This window comes from Mytilus californianus, unplaced genomic scaffold (assembly GCF_021869535.1).
Source record: "Mytilus californianus isolate M0D057914Y unplaced genomic scaffold, xbMytCali1.0.p SCAF_18, whole genome shotgun sequence".
In the NCBI taxonomy this organism is placed as follows: Eukaryota; Metazoa; Mollusca; class Bivalvia; order Mytilida; family Mytilidae; genus Mytilus; species Mytilus californianus.
The window spans coordinates 1743983-1760088 of record NW_026262666.1 but is presented as its reverse complement, the minus strand read 5'-3'; the positions used below and the strand labels follow the sequence as shown (position 1 = coordinate 1760088).

General features: G+C 33.0%; 1 protein-coding gene across 1 annotated transcript; it reads left to right on the top strand.

Moving 5' to 3' along the window:
- The first annotated feature begins 4683 nt into the window (after window positions 1–4683).
- On the top strand, window positions 4684–14754 carry LOC127726516 (uncharacterized). Its single transcript, XM_052233883.1, has 2 exons — window positions 4684–5777; window positions 10382–14754. The coding sequence occupies exons 1-2, from the start codon at window positions 4733–4735 to the stop codon at window positions 12691–12693; spliced, it is 3357 nt and encodes a 1118-aa protein (XP_052089843.1). The 5' UTR covers window positions 4684–4732; the 3' UTR covers window positions 12694–14754.
- The last annotated feature ends 1352 nt before the right edge of the window (window positions 14755–16106 follow it).

The following is a 16106-nucleotide window of genomic DNA, read 5'->3' as shown; positions in this document are numbered from 1 at the left end:
TTTTTTTCAACAAAATTTTTTTTCAACAAGATTTTTTTTCAACAAGATTTTTTTCAACAAACATGTTTGTCTTTCTTTCTATCAATCTGTCAGTCACACTTGTGAGCGCGACGTTCACAGAAAAAAAATCATGGATGATTTGGAGAGATTTAATAAGTGATGGAAACATATGTTCTTAATTCTTCCATCTGACAAAGCACATAACATTCTTGAGCAACTGAGTTCAATTCTGTTTTTGGTAGCATTCGTGTCGCCCAACATTTAATTATATTTTTAGTGTTTTGTGGACTGCCATTTTATTTCTTGTCGTTTTCCATTTTGACCAAAGTGTTGTGTTTTAGTTGTTGTAGACATGAAAGAGTGTCCAGAGCACACTTTTGAAAATATTGCTATTATATTTTATTTTCATTTTTCTGTATTTTACTGATAAATGAACAAAGTTTTTTTGCAGTAATGAAATTTAGATACAGTGTAATTCTAAAGTTTTTCATACATCAATAACTCTGTCAAACCGTCTCATAAATTTAGGAAACTTAGACAAAAGTGATAAAAGTGCCAAAGTTTAGGATTACCAACACTGTTATTTGAAACAAATGTAAGTTCTACTGAAAAGAACTGTGTTTTTTTTTCTGTTTCCAAAACAATTTCATGAATAATTGTCAATGTTTAAAAAGTAAAATAACAAAAATACCGAACTCCGAGAAAGATTCAAAACGGAAAGTCCATAATCAAATGGCAAAATCAAAAGCTCAAACTCTTCAAACGAATGGATAACAACTGTCATATTCCTGACTTGGTACATATATTTTTTTATGTAGAAAATGGTGAATTAAACCTGGTTTTATAGTTAGCTTAACCTCTCACTTGTATGACAGTCGTATAAAATTTAAAGTCATTTCTCCATTGTATACGTACGTCCGCGTCAATAAATTCGCGTTTAATGCAAAGTTGATCTTAGATAAAAGTTGTTTTTTTTTCGTTTTGTGTACATTTTGGTAAAACAGTATTTAAGCATTGATGCATCTTTGGCTTTCACATTTTATTGGTTATTCCTGATGAAGATAAATCAAGAAATCGCTTTGAAAATAGCAGATGTATAATATGTTCAATTTTGTTCCATTTTGATTTACAACAGACAGGACTAAATGACAAAAGTGCAGCTTGTACGGATAAAAAGAAAAACTGACACGTGCTGTAGGAAATAATAAGAGATAATATGAACCAGAAAATTAAAAACTGCTCATAAGTTTGAAACTTGCTAAAATTCCTGAGTTATAAGAAGATTGAAAATTTTATAAAAATTACTTACCAAATTTACCTAAGACTTTTTTGAAACCTGAATGCATGTGTTTGCGAGTGTTCGAATGTGCGACATCACTAGGTCAGAAAAAGAATTCAAGGAACATCAATCATTCACCATTGATCGAATAAAGCTTTTCAAGTGATAAATCCAATTATGTTTGAACAAGGGTTTCTCTTTTTGCTTGCATCTTCAATACGCACGGTAACAGCTGGTTTCCCAATAACTCAAATGTCTTTTTTCAAATGCATTATAAAATTATTGTACTGCTTTAGCTTATTAATCGAATTCGAGGAACGTATAAAGGAATTTGCTGCTTAATTAACCTTGACTATTTGTTTTGGAACTTGTAAACTGCCAAATTATGTACCGTGTCTGCATCCACTCTGTGAGACCTGTATACATGTCTTTTTTGTTTCAACTGTAAAAGGCGAAAAAAAAAACTAGAGGGATTCGAGTGCCCAGTATGCGGAGGCATTGTATCGTGTGGATACAGTACGGAGAAACCTGAGGTGTGGTCTAGAAACTGACTTTAAAAACATTTGATTGACAGGAGGGCTATGAAGAAAGCAAAGAAAGTTTGCGATGCTTGTAGCAATTAGAACATCTCTCACAAAGCAGTTTCATGGTGCACTGTTTGTGTCGAAGCGTATAGTGGACCATGTGAAGTCATTCATGAAAGATTCAAAAGTACTCGGAACCACAAGTTAGTAGTCATTACAGATATAAATGTATGCTCCAAATATGTTTGCTTCTATTTCTTGCGATGAACATCTAGATAAGACTATCGAAATATACTGCAAGTCTCTCACAACAATGTTGTGCCGATTGTGTTACAGTACACCACAGAAAATTGAACACGTTGTTACGATAGATAAAGCTGTATCTGTGTGAAGGAATCCACAAAAGCAAAGGAGATTAGGAAGAATAAAAACGAAATAAGTGACAAACTAGAAGTAATTATTCAAACCCGAAAGCAAACTGTGATAAATTTCGAAAGATAAATAGATGTTGTGTTAGTAGAAATAACAAGTTTACAGTAGAAAATAAAGACAAAGTTAGATAAACAAGAAAATAAAACTTAAAAAAGAAGTAAGTACTAGGAAAAACATTTTGGTTTCTATTAACATTTCATTATAACGTTCCAGTATACGTATGTGAAATTGAATAAAACGAAATAAATAAGTTACTATATGTATGTAGATATTCAGCTCCTCAAGTATTTGAACCCTTACACATTCTTGTTTTTCAAAGTTTTTGGTTTTAGCATTCCTGGTAAAAATAAATAATGAAAAACACACGCACCAAATTTATAAAACAAAATTGTTATTTTTCTTTATTCAGTTCTTAATTTTTTTAAATTAATAAAATTCTACAAATAAAGAATTCAAGGAAACGAAAAGTATACACGTAAACTTGGTTTTAACTTTAGTACATTTTGTGCCTGTATTAAGTCATGTTATCTGTATATTGCGTTGATCGTTGCTGTTTATCTTTCTTTGTGAATATAAAAAAGGAAGATGTGGTATGGTTGCTAATGAGACAACTCTCCACGAGAGACCAAATGACACAGAAATCAACAGCTATAGGTCACCGTACGACCTTCAACAATGAGCGAAGCCGATACCGCATAGTCAGCTATAAAAGGCCCCGAAATCATAAATGTAAAACAATTCAAACGAGAAAACTAACGGCCTAATAAGTGTACAAAAAAAATGTAACACAGCAACAAACGACAAATACTGAATTACAGGCTCCTGACTTGGGACAGGCACATACATACAGAATGTGTCGGAAGTTAAATATGTTAGCGAGATCCCAACCCTTCCTTTCACCTGGGACAGTGATTTAACAGTACAGCATAACAACGAACTATAAAAATCAGTTGAAAAAGGCTTAACTCATCAGATGGATAGATAGAAGTACATAAAAGAAAAACACAGATTGGACGTGGGTGGAATCTTGTACATCCAAACAACAAAAAGACACTAAGTACAGATCTGAGTGTACTCGCACTTAATGACAGCTAGTTCAAAGCCAATAACAACTAATAAAACAATTCATGTATCTAAGACTAATTTATCAATCAGTACACATCCAACATCCCATGGATTTTGTGTAAAGACGCCATAAACAGTCAGCGAAAAACATGACTTTTGTGCAATGCCAAGATACAGGATCCATGAAAGTGCATATGTTTATAACAATAATGTTTAGTTTGCTTTTAATTTACTGATAACAAAATCAATATTAAATGTGGTAGGATTTTCAATGAGACACTTATCCACCAGAGACCAAGAAAGACAAAAACTAACGATAAACACAAGATCTAGATAGCCTTACTTGATACCGGCACAACATGTACTACAAAAGATATTTTGTATCTTTAGTTATATCAAAACTATTGATATGTTAACTTTGTGGTATTTTTTAACAGAGCAGCCATATTGTACCGCGATACGTCAGCTAATCCAATTACATTAACTAATGAACGAATCGAATGATATAACGGAGGTATAAGACAACTTGTTGACATTCGATTACTACTGTCGTTTTTAGCATATTCTTAGGTTGGTTTTTTCATTCACGTAAATTTGAAGCTCGTCCCACACCTCTTTTTATTTATATTGTGTAATGATTGGCGAAATTTCAGTTGTGGATTTTGATTGCTTACATATGAAAACACAATATGATTTGACCTGGAATTTGTCGGAATTTATGCGTTTTAAAAACCACTGATTTATAAAGTTGTAAATGTATGATTAAGGTTTGAATTTCTGTGTAGCACACATTTTCTCGGTTGTTATCAGATTTTTAATTGTTACTTTAAAACAAATTGCATAACTTATAAATACTTTTCTTGTTGAAGGTGTGATAAGGAAAAATGCACCATCACTTTTTCTTATAGATCTTTTACTTATTTTTACTATAGTTTTAATAGAAATGAGTTTTAATTTATTTTATAAATAAAAAGAATTTCACTGTCGTCATGTCACCCGAATTTATAAGTTAATTTTTAAAGAGATTATATAAAATACCAGAATTAGACAAAGAAATAAAATAGCTATAAATTGTCATTTTTCTACAAAAGATTTACAAAAGCTATAAATTAGAGTTTATTATATTATCTATTAGCGATAGCAAATATTATGTAACCTTTGACTATATGTTGGATTAGCGTGTCCGGATTAAGACCACGCTATCATAGATTTTAGCTCTTAGGTGACATGGGGCCAGTGACAGGGTTTATGAGATATTTTCCTTTGTGTATATAATTATTTTACCTAATTGGGCCTCACCTGGGAATGAAACAAAATTTGTATTTTATGAAATTGTGGTCACTTGAACATTGACCAGCAATTAATAAAGATCTATTATTTTACAAATTGGTAGAGGACTGACTCTTTCCTGTTACCTCGCTCTACTGTCTACATGCCATACAGAAACACAGCTGGTGCCAAGTCAACGACAGGGGCAACACCGTCCAATTATAACACAAGGGCCAAAGCACAAGTCGCAGAGGACATATACTCCACAGATCTAGAGGAAATTCTGGTAAACATAACCGAACAACAACCAGGTGACGATCAAACAGAGATTGTCAACATAACTGAACAGGAACCAGTAGCAAATAACCAGATAAATTTGCAAGACACAGAACAAGCAGAAGAAGAAATAGAAATAGAACCAGAAGCTGAACAACAGATAGTGCAAATTATTCCAATAGGTTTGACAAATAATACAAAACGAGTAATGTCACATATAAATTTAGCTCATTTTCATGATGAAACAAGCCAGGTTCCTGCCATTTGGTGGACCATGTTTGAAAATTACATTAAACTACAAAATTATCAGAATGAGGCAGCTTTAGCTGCATTTTCATTTCATGTGGAGGGACAAGCCTCAACATGGTATCATTCCTTACCTACAGAAACACGTGATGATCTGACAAATTTGAAAGCTGCTTTTCTGGACAGATTTAAACACCATAACACAAACAATGAGTTGTACCGCCTTAAACAACATCCGCATGAGACCGGGATACAGTACTTAACTAGAGTGCAAAACCTAGCAAGTGGTGCACAGAACATTAGTGAGCAGACAATTGTGGGTTTATGTAAAAATGGGCTTAACCCAGATATCAAACCGTTTGTGGTAGGGAAAGATCCCAAAACAATAAATGAATTAAGAGAAGCAATTTACCTTGCAACTAGTGTAGCAGAATGTAAAGCTAGTGATGTTAACACGAACAATACAAACATAACTACACAAAATGTTCAAAAATTAAATGTAGAAAGTGTAAACAATGTACATTCAATTAATGATTTATGTTCTTCTTTAGTAGAGGGTATTAGATCAGTTTTTAAAGAACAAGTGATGGCAGTGGGTGTACCTCATCATGATCAAAACAAGCCAAATTACAGTCAAAATTATAGAGGATCAAGGCAGCAGTCACTGACCAAATGCAAGTTTTGTGGTAAGTCACATGTATTTGATAGGAGAAAATGCCCAGCATACAATGTTGAATGTTTTTATTGTCACAAGTTTGGTCATTTTAAAGAGGTATGTGATAAGAAAGAATTTGATGAGCGAAAGGCAAATTCACAAAACTGGCAACCAAGACAACAATCTAATTCACAAAACTGGCAACCAAGACAATCTAATTATAGGGTAGATTATTGACACACAAAACAAAGGCAAGAGAGACAACACCAAAACAGAAATTTCAAAAACAGAAAAGAAACACATAAAAATGAAAATTTAAAATTACCAGAAATTGCACAGTTGTCAAAATTAAATGGCAATACAGTTCACGTTACAATAAAAGGTAACAACGTAAAAAGTTTGGTTGACACAGGAGCAGCTATTAGCTGCTGCTCAGTAAATTTACTCAAATCTTTAAACTTTGATCTTAAACAAATTCAGCGAACAAGAGTTCAAGATGCTGTAGGTGTTGGGGGTGAACACCATCCCATTTTAGGACTTATCCTTTTGCCTTTTACTATAGGAAATATTTCTTTTGTCTATCGTTTTCATGTCTTTTCCAAAATGCAACAAAGTATGATTTTAGGATTTGATTTTCTAACTGAAAATGGAGCAATCATTGATTGTCCCTCTAACACTCTGTTTATCCCAGAGCCAGACACTGATGAAAAACTTGTCCATTCTGTAGAGTTAAACAATGGATTAGCTCGCACAAAGAGACACATTCACATCAAAGGGTTACATCAAGTTGACATTCCAGTCAAAGTGTCCAATTTAAGAAACCAAACTGCTCTTTTAGAACCCTTGCACACATTACCAAGTCAATCATTAGCTGGGGCAAAGTCCATTGTTCAACTAGATGACACTGGCAATTCTTTCATGAGAGTGATGAATCCTACAGAAAAAACTATTCATTTGCCAGCTAACTTTGTTGTTGCTTCAGTTTCTGCAGTTGACTCTAAATCTATCATTTCTTTAACAGACACTCAAGTTGATAAGAAAACTCAGAATTCTAAATCTGATGATCAGTGTGACATCTTAGACTTTGATTTTAGTGACTCAGATCTGTCTGAAGATCAAAAAACTATTCTCCAAGCATTTCTTTCTAAAAATAGACGAGTTTTTGCCAAAGATCTTAGTGAACTAGGAAATACAAATCTATACAAACATACAATTGACACTGGTGATGCGCCACCAATACGAAAAAGGTTTTACAGACAATCTCCACCAGTTCTAGAAGAAATGAACAAACAAATTGACAAAATGCTTGAACACGGTATCATAGAAGAGTCCACCAGTGAATGGGCTGCACCTGTAGTCATGTGCAAAAAGAAATCGGGAGAACTAAGGTTCTGTTGTGATTTTCGCTCCCTTAATAAGGTGTCACGTCCCAAGTTTTTTCCTTTGCCTCGCATTGAGGATGTTCTTGACTCCTTAGGGCGCTCACAAGCGCAGATATTCACAACTTTAGATCTTTTGTCCGGATATTGGCAATGTCAGTTAGACCCAGCCACGGCTCATAAATCTGCTTTTGTCACTCCTAGTGGAGTTTATCAGTGGAAAAGGCTTCCTTTTGGTTTATCAGCAGCACCATCTTCTTTTCAACATCTTTTGACTCAGGTTCTTCATCGTCTCAATTACCAGATTGCTCTAGTCTATGTAGATGACATACTTGTCTTTAGCAGAACATTTGAAGAACATTTAAAACATCTTCAGCTTGTTTTTGACAGATTGAAAGCTGCAAATCTCACACTTAAACCAAGCAAATGTCAGTTTGCACGAAAAGAAGTCATTTATCTAGGCCATAAAGTTTCTAAGAAAGGTGTTGAAGTTGACAAATCTAAAATTGAAACTGTAGAATCTTTTCCTGTGCCTAAAACTGAAAAACAGGTCAGAAGTTTCTTAGGTCTCTGTAACTATTACAGAAAATTTGTTCAAGGGTATAGCCACATTGCAGGTCCATTGCATAATCTGACTAAGGACAATGTACCTTTTGAATGGACAGAGGATTGTCAAGTTGCTTTTGATAAACTCAAAAAGACTCTGATTTCATCTCCTATTCTTGCTTATCCTGACATGTCGAAAGACTTTATTCTTACCACTGATGCCAGCGGCACAGCTATTGGTTATTTTCTTGCTCAATTAGATTCTGAAGGCCAAGAGAAAGTTATAGCTTATGGTGGTCGAAGTTTAACGGAAGCAGAGAGGAAATGGTCAGCTAGTGAGCATGAATGTCTAGCTATATTGGAAGGTGTCAAAACATATCATGTTTACCTAGCATACAAACATTTTAAAGTGTATACAGATCACAATGCTCTAAAATTTCTGAACAACATCAAACAATCTACTGGTCGCTTGGCCAGATGGTCAGTTTTGTTACAAGGTTATGACATGGAAATTTTATACAGACAAGGTAAAACAAATGTTGTTGCTGATTGTCTTTCTAGACGTGAATATCCAGTCACAAAAGAATCTGATATTTCTGAACCTGAAGATGTCATTCCTTCAATTCATACTATTGACCAATCTGAAAATCCTTTTCTTGAAGTTACTTTTGTCTATTCTGATCAGCCTAAAAGCAAATCACCTTTAGTTGCAGAATTAACAACATCTGATATCATACCCATAGAAATAGGCAAACTTCAGAGTGAATGTCCAGATTTTAGTCTCATATATGAATATGTTAAAAACAACACACTACCAGATGACAAGAAAATAGCACAAAAGGTTGTCCTAGAGGCAAGCCAATATATCATGCAAGATGATGTCCTGTATCATCAGTACCAACCAAGACAAAAAGGTTTAAGAAAAATCAAAAGGTTCATTAAACAACTTGCATTGCCACGTACACTTAGAAATGATCTAATGAAGGCATACCATGATCACGGACACTTTGGTTTTGATCGGACATACCAGTCTATTCAAGAAAAGTACTATTTTCCACGCATGTACCAAGTAGTTACAGAATACATTAGAGGTTGTGAACCATGTCAAAAAGCAAAATATCCACCACATTCCAAAAGAGTTCCAATGACACCAATGCCAATTACAGATACATTTGCTCGATGGCACATGGACTTTATTGGTCCTTTTAAGAGAGAGACAAGCGAAGGACATCGCTTCATCTTGATCATAGTCGATTCCTTCAGTAAATGGGTAGAATGTTTTCCAGTTAAGTCAGAAAGTGCAGCAGAAATTGCCTCTGTATTACACAAGGAGATATTTACAAGATTTGGAAGCCCAGTTTCCATCTGTACAGATCGTGGTCAAGGATTCATGAGCAAGCTTGTTGCAGCAGTTAACCACATTTTTAATGTCAAACATTCCTTCACAAGCTCTTACCATCCTCAAACAAATTCAATTGCTGAGCGTACCAACAAAACCATCATACAATGCATTAGAACTGTCATTAATGAACAACAGTCAAATTGGCCAGAACTACTGCCTGGTATTCTAATGGCTTTTCGCATGACTCCATCTGCTTCTTCAGAGTACTCTCCATTCTATCTTGTTTTTAGCAAAGACATGAACCTTCCTTTTGATGTCAACCTTATCCCAAGGGAAGATCTTAACAAAAACCTGAAAACACATATTGATAATATATTGGACAACTTGAAAATAGCTAAGGCAATAGCTACAGAAAACTTAAACCATGCTCAACAAAAGCAGAAAACAAATTATGACAAACGTACAGAATTGCCAAAGTTTGAAGTAAACGACCAAGTTTTAGTATTTACTCCAAAAGTACCAGTTGGATATTCTTCCAAACTTTACAAGAAACAAGATGGACCATTCTACATTGTTGACAAAGGTTCGAATTACACATACAAATTGCGCAGATGTAGCGACCATAAATTACTCAAAAGTATGATCAATGCAAACAGGCTAAAACTATACCACCCACCTGATCACAGACAAAATTTAAACGCACCTCCCATGGATGTGCCTCGTCCAGATTTACCAATGCCAGTTCAGCCACAAGTACAACCTCAACAGGAGGCACAACAAGCACCTATTGTTGATGATGATGACAATGATGCAGATCCAAAGGATCAAAATGATGACCAGGAGTACCCAATAGAAAGAATTATTAGGTCAAGGACAATTGACGGTCAAAAACAATATTTAATAAAGTGGAAAGGTTACAGAGGACTTACATGGCAACTTGCCAAAGATTTAAGTGATGACATTATCAATAATTTCCATGCTACGAAAACACAACAGGGGAGAAGACGCAAACGCCCACAAAGGAATCCATGTTTTGTATAGCAATTTTGAAAATTTTTCTTACAATTGACTTTCATGAGATAGATTATTACATATATATATATAACTTTTACGGTAGTGGTTTTTACAATTTTACATATATATCTAAAACTTCATACATTGGTCACCTATCTATCTGTGAAACATTATATGAGGATGTTGGCATAACTGAACACTCTTACTATAAAATTCTTTCTTTGCTTTCTGTGTAATGTTTGTTAAAAATTATGAGCCTATGCTCATGTTACTTAGTGCTAAAAGAGGCATGCAACCTCTTACCCAACAAACATTTCACATTCTATCAATTTCCTTTTTCTTTGTTTTCTATAGGAGTTATAAGTCTTGCCAGGATTTTTATATGGTTGTGGATAATGATATATGTGTCAGCTGACAAGGTGCACCAGATACAGCGTATCAATTATGGAGTAGTGTTTGAGAGACAACCAAATTTACTTTCGGGTCGTGAAAATTGGCTTCACACTTTCAAGATTCCCCTTCCTAGCAAACAAACTGATGATCACTTTGAACAATGTGATATTACACATCAACATTGTTACATTTTAAACCAAGTCTTATCACAACTTACTGCAATTAGAACTCAAGTATCATCAAATGTGAATCACACAGTCGATGTTATTCATAAACTTATTCCACATATTGATATTGAAGACAAATCCAATACAGAATCTAGACTAAAGCGTGGACTATTTGACTTTATTGGTTCAATTTCCAAATCTTTATTTGGCACAGCAACTACTGAGGATGTAAATAGACTAGCAAAACATGTAAACATTTTAATCAGAAGAAATAATCAATTTGCAAAAGATATTACACATCACGATAAATTGTTATCATCATATATGTCAAAAACAAATAAGAGATTTGATAATATCATAGTTGGTATAAAAAACAATTATGAAGGTATTCAAAATATCACTAAAGAAACTGCAAAATTCATCTCACAATTTGAGAAACTAAGCATCAAATTGTCAAAATTTTTACTCAAACAAATGAATGAAACAGCTGAAATTAATAAGTATCTAGAAGAACTCAAAATAGCTGTCCATGAGTTAGTTAAAGGCAAATTATCACCATTTTTAATTTCACCACAAAATCTCAAACGTACAATTCAGCATATTCAATCTATCTTAAATGACAAATTCAAAGGTTTTTACTTAAATAATGTGAACCCATCATATTATTATTCACAAGCTAACATTTTATATACTAGACATCACAAAAATTTATTCATTAGCATCAAATTTCCAATTACTACATTTGTGAATCCACTCACTCTATACAAAATAAACTCATACCCTGTACCTATAAATACAACCAGCAATCACGCAACTCAATTATTAGATCTCCCACAGTACTTAGTAATCACATCTGATAACAGACAGTATGCAGAATTATCAGATGAATTTGTAAAAACATGTTCAGGAATAGATACACTGTACTGCACAAAAACTTTTCCTTTACTTTCATCTGTTTCACCAAGTTGTTCCTTTGCACTACTGTTCAATGACAAAGAAAGCGTACATTCAAATTGCAATTTCCGATTCCTTACAAATATCATACAGCCAGCAGTCAAAGAAATAACTGACACAAGTTTACTTATATACAAAACCAAAACACTTGCTTTTGACTGTCCATCAGGTCATAAAATTGAAAAAGGATGTTCCTTTTGTATTATACATGTTCCATGTCTTTGTTCTGTAAAAACAGATTCGTTATTTATACCTGCAAAAAAAGGATTGTGCGATAACAGTACAAATACAGTGACTATAGTACATCCAGTAAATTTAGCACTTATTCAACACTTTTTCTCATCAGAAACTTATAATTCGATATTAGGTGACACAACTTTTACAGACCCAGCAGACATTACACTTCCCAACCTTCATTTTTATAACCATACATTTAACTCAGTCATTGCACAAGACAATAATTTACACTTAAGCCTGAAAAGAATAGCAAAAGCAGCAAAAGCAGACAGAAAAATATTTACCTCATTGTCAGAACCATTACTTGATGGTGAAATTGATATCGACGATTCTTGGCCAAACACAAATGAGATGATCTCGCTAATATCTCTTGTGTTATCAATACTTTTGACGATTGCTTGCATTGCACTATTTAACAAAGTTCGTGCCTTGACAACAGCACTTATACTGTTACAAAAAGCTCCATCATCAGCTGCATTTGTGACACCACAAACACCACCAACATTTCATTACATGCAATCACCTATATCAACAACTCAAAATTATGATTCATTATTATCACCACAGTTAAATCAGTGGCCATCAATTGTGTTGGCAGCAATCACAATTATCTCATTTGTTGGAGTATTGCATTATTTATATAAACAAGTATGCACAAGACATCACACTAAAATCATACTTGAAATCAGCAATGGTTTAACATGCTTGACAATACCAGTTGTCAATTTACCATTATGTCCATCAGATTGGGATATTGCAACACCAAATAACATAACAAACATGAGAATATCTGGTACTTTTTATAAAAAACTACATGTTGAAATGTCAGGCTTAAGCATAGTAAATGTTCACACAAAACAACAAATCAAGGTACCTGACACGTTTACAGTCAATCCATTAAAGCAAAAATGTTGAGAAACATTTTTAAATCACCATTCACATCATACATTTTAGTTGTACACAACAATTTTTTCAAGGTTGTTTATTGATTGCCATAGTAATGTGAATTGCCTCAATATGAACACTGGTACGATACAATTCTTTCACAGATATACCTATTTATTCAAATTTTACATTGTGTGACATAAAACATTAATATTTGAATTGTATGCGTGTATGCTGAAAAAGGGCACAATATCCTATTGTATTCATGTGACTTGTTGCAAATATGTATTTCAGAAGTGTATGTTGACTTGATCCCAGAGGGAAACTTTTAGATATTTGGATTTTTTTACTTTATTTCTTATGTTCTTTGAGGACAAAGAATCTTTAATGACGGGGATATTTGTGATAAGGAAAAATGCACCATCACTTTTTCTTATAGATCTTTTACTTATTTTTACTATAGTTTTAATAGAAATGAGTTTTAATTTATTTTATAAATAAAAAGAATTTCACTGTCGTCATGTCACCCGAATTTATAAGTTAATTTTTAAAGAGATTATATAAAATACCAGAATTAGACAAAGAAATAAAATAGCTATAAATTGTCATTTTTCTACAAAAGATTTACAAAAGCTATAAATTAGAGTTTATTATATTATCTATTAGCGATAGCAAATATTATGTAACCTTTGACTATATGTTGGATTAGCATGTCCGGATTAAGACCACGCTATCATAGATTTTAGCTCTTAGGTGACATGGGGCCAGTGACAGGGTTTATGAGATATTTTCCTTTGTGTATATAATTATTTTACCTAATTGGGCCTCACCTGGGAATGAAACAAAATTTGTATTTTATGAAATTGTGGTCACTTGAACATTGACCAGCAATTAATAAAGATCTATTATTTTCCAAAGAATTGGTTTTTCATTCCAGGTGAGTGTAACTTTAAGTTTTATAAGTTGATATTTTTAAATGAATATTTTCATGTTTTATGCATTGATATTTTAAATGATAATTCTCTAGATGTTAAGATATTAGAAACTAAAAAGGGTATAGTTGCAGTCGTAACAGCTTATTTGAAGTTAAAAGTATTTTTACAATTACAGAATTTTCTAATGTAAATAGTCATGTTTTAGAGACAAAGTCTTTATGTTTCCTATTATTGAATTTAGCATTTTTTATCCTTCTTTTTAATAATTAGATAATTGCAATGTTTAAATAACGCGACTTTGTCACATATTTTGATATTTCATAATGTTTAAGTATTTGAAAGAAAAGACTTACTTATTTTAGTCATTTGCTTTATCGTGTAAATATTCTTTAGCGTCGGTATTTTTATTGAGTTATTTAGTAGTTAATTTGAATCTGATCATAAAGCGCAAGTAGTTATGGTACGTTTCATTCCATTTTTTATGTTGAAAAACAGAGCGATATTAAGCTGTATTTAACAGAGTTATCTCCACTTTTAAGAATAAAATAAACACTGCGTCAAATGCAAAATTATTAAGAATGTGCATTTTATTCACTATGAAGGCTCAAAGGTAACAACCAGAGTTGTGTATATTGATTTAGTAATTAAGACAGTTTAAGTATGCATTCGAATCATGTATAAATGGTTGTTTTAAAGTCAGAACTAGAAATGAAAATAAAGCGCAATTCTCTCCTTGTAGCCATATACATTTTTATTGTTCAGATTTCATTGTTGTATATAAGTATAATGTTTTATACTCTTGTGTTTAAATTAATAATGTTCTGTTTACACTTCATTAATTTAACTTAGTTCTAAAGTAAATTATTTGGTTACCATGGCAACACTTATCAAAATTCAAAAAGAGGCCCTTGTCTCACTCATGTTGACATTATTTGGCATCAGCACATTAATTTAATTGAGCTAGTTAGCTCCCCCATTTTATCTTTATTGTTTTACAATGCGAATATATATGTTCCATCTTTATATTATTATGCATTCAGTTTAAATAATTAATGTTATTTCAATTATATATGTATGAACTTATTATGTATTGTTTATCATGTATGCACTTGAACATTGACCAGCAATTAATAAAGATCTATTATTTTACAAAGAATTGGTTTTTCATTCCAGCTATTATAGCCATATACCAACAAACAAACCAAAACGAACTATTCCACGTTCACAAAGGCCCTACGATGACACATTATAGTTGCTTACATGCATGCCATTATTTTGACTCTTTTGGATATTTTCTCATTGTCAATCATACTACATCTCCTTGTTATTTAGAGGCGTCGGTTGGTAGTGGTCGTTTTCGTCTATTGTTGTTACGCGAGTGCTAACGCCATCGCAAAAAAGAAAGACGACGAAAAGAAAAACAAACAAGAAAATAAATAATGTGGTAGGATTGTAAATGAGACACTTATCCACCAGAGACCAAGAAAGACAAAAACCAACGATAAACACAAGATCTAGATAGCCTTACTTCATACAGGCACAACATGTACTACAGAAGATATTTTGTATCTCTGGTATTTAGGCCAGATTAAAAAAAACATCCAATTCTCAAGGCCACTTTTAAAGCTTCGTGAATCTACTCATTTGTTCATATGTCTATTAAACGCTACGTTTGCAGTAGACATTTTTACGCAAAAGTAGCTCTGCGCAATATTGCACTGCCCATTCAAATATATATAACAAAACTATAAAAGGCGTAGAATGAACACGACGACGATGTATTTGTCCCTTCAACGACCTTAACGCAAACAAATCTCGACGTGAAAATAACCTGATAAACAGTATCTCATATTGTTTGTTCTGATAAAATTGTTGTGTAAATGTATATGTAATAATGTGTAAACTGATTTATAGAAATGACAGTGCAGTTAAACTATCATGACTGATTGTCGTAATTCTCAACAATAGTGCAATAGAATATATAAGTATGTATATTTTCAAATTGTTTATTTTAATCAATATGATCACTGTCTGAAGACCTAAATACTGATTATTTCATAAAGACTAGATTTTTTTCATTAGTTATTATTGGCTTTTGACTAGCTGTCAGTAACTGCGAGTACTCTCAGATCTATACTTTGTGTCTTTTTTGTTGTTAGAGATATATAAATATCCTGCCACGTCTGGTCTGTGTTTTGTTTGATGTTATTCTTCTTTGTATCGATCTAATGAGTCAAGCCCTTTTCAACTGTTGTTTATACTTTGTTCTTCTGTGCTGTAAAACCACTGTCCCAGGTTGAGGGGAGGGTTGAGCGCTCACCAACATTTTTAACCCCGCCACATTCTTTATATTCCTGTCCCAAATCAGGAGCCTGAAGTTCAGTGGTTGTCTTTGGTTCGTGTCATTTTTGTTTTCCGTAAATTGTTTTGTTATAAATAATGCCGTTAGTTTTCTCAACTGAATTGTTTCATATTTTTCATGTTGGTGCCTTTTATAGCCGACTATAC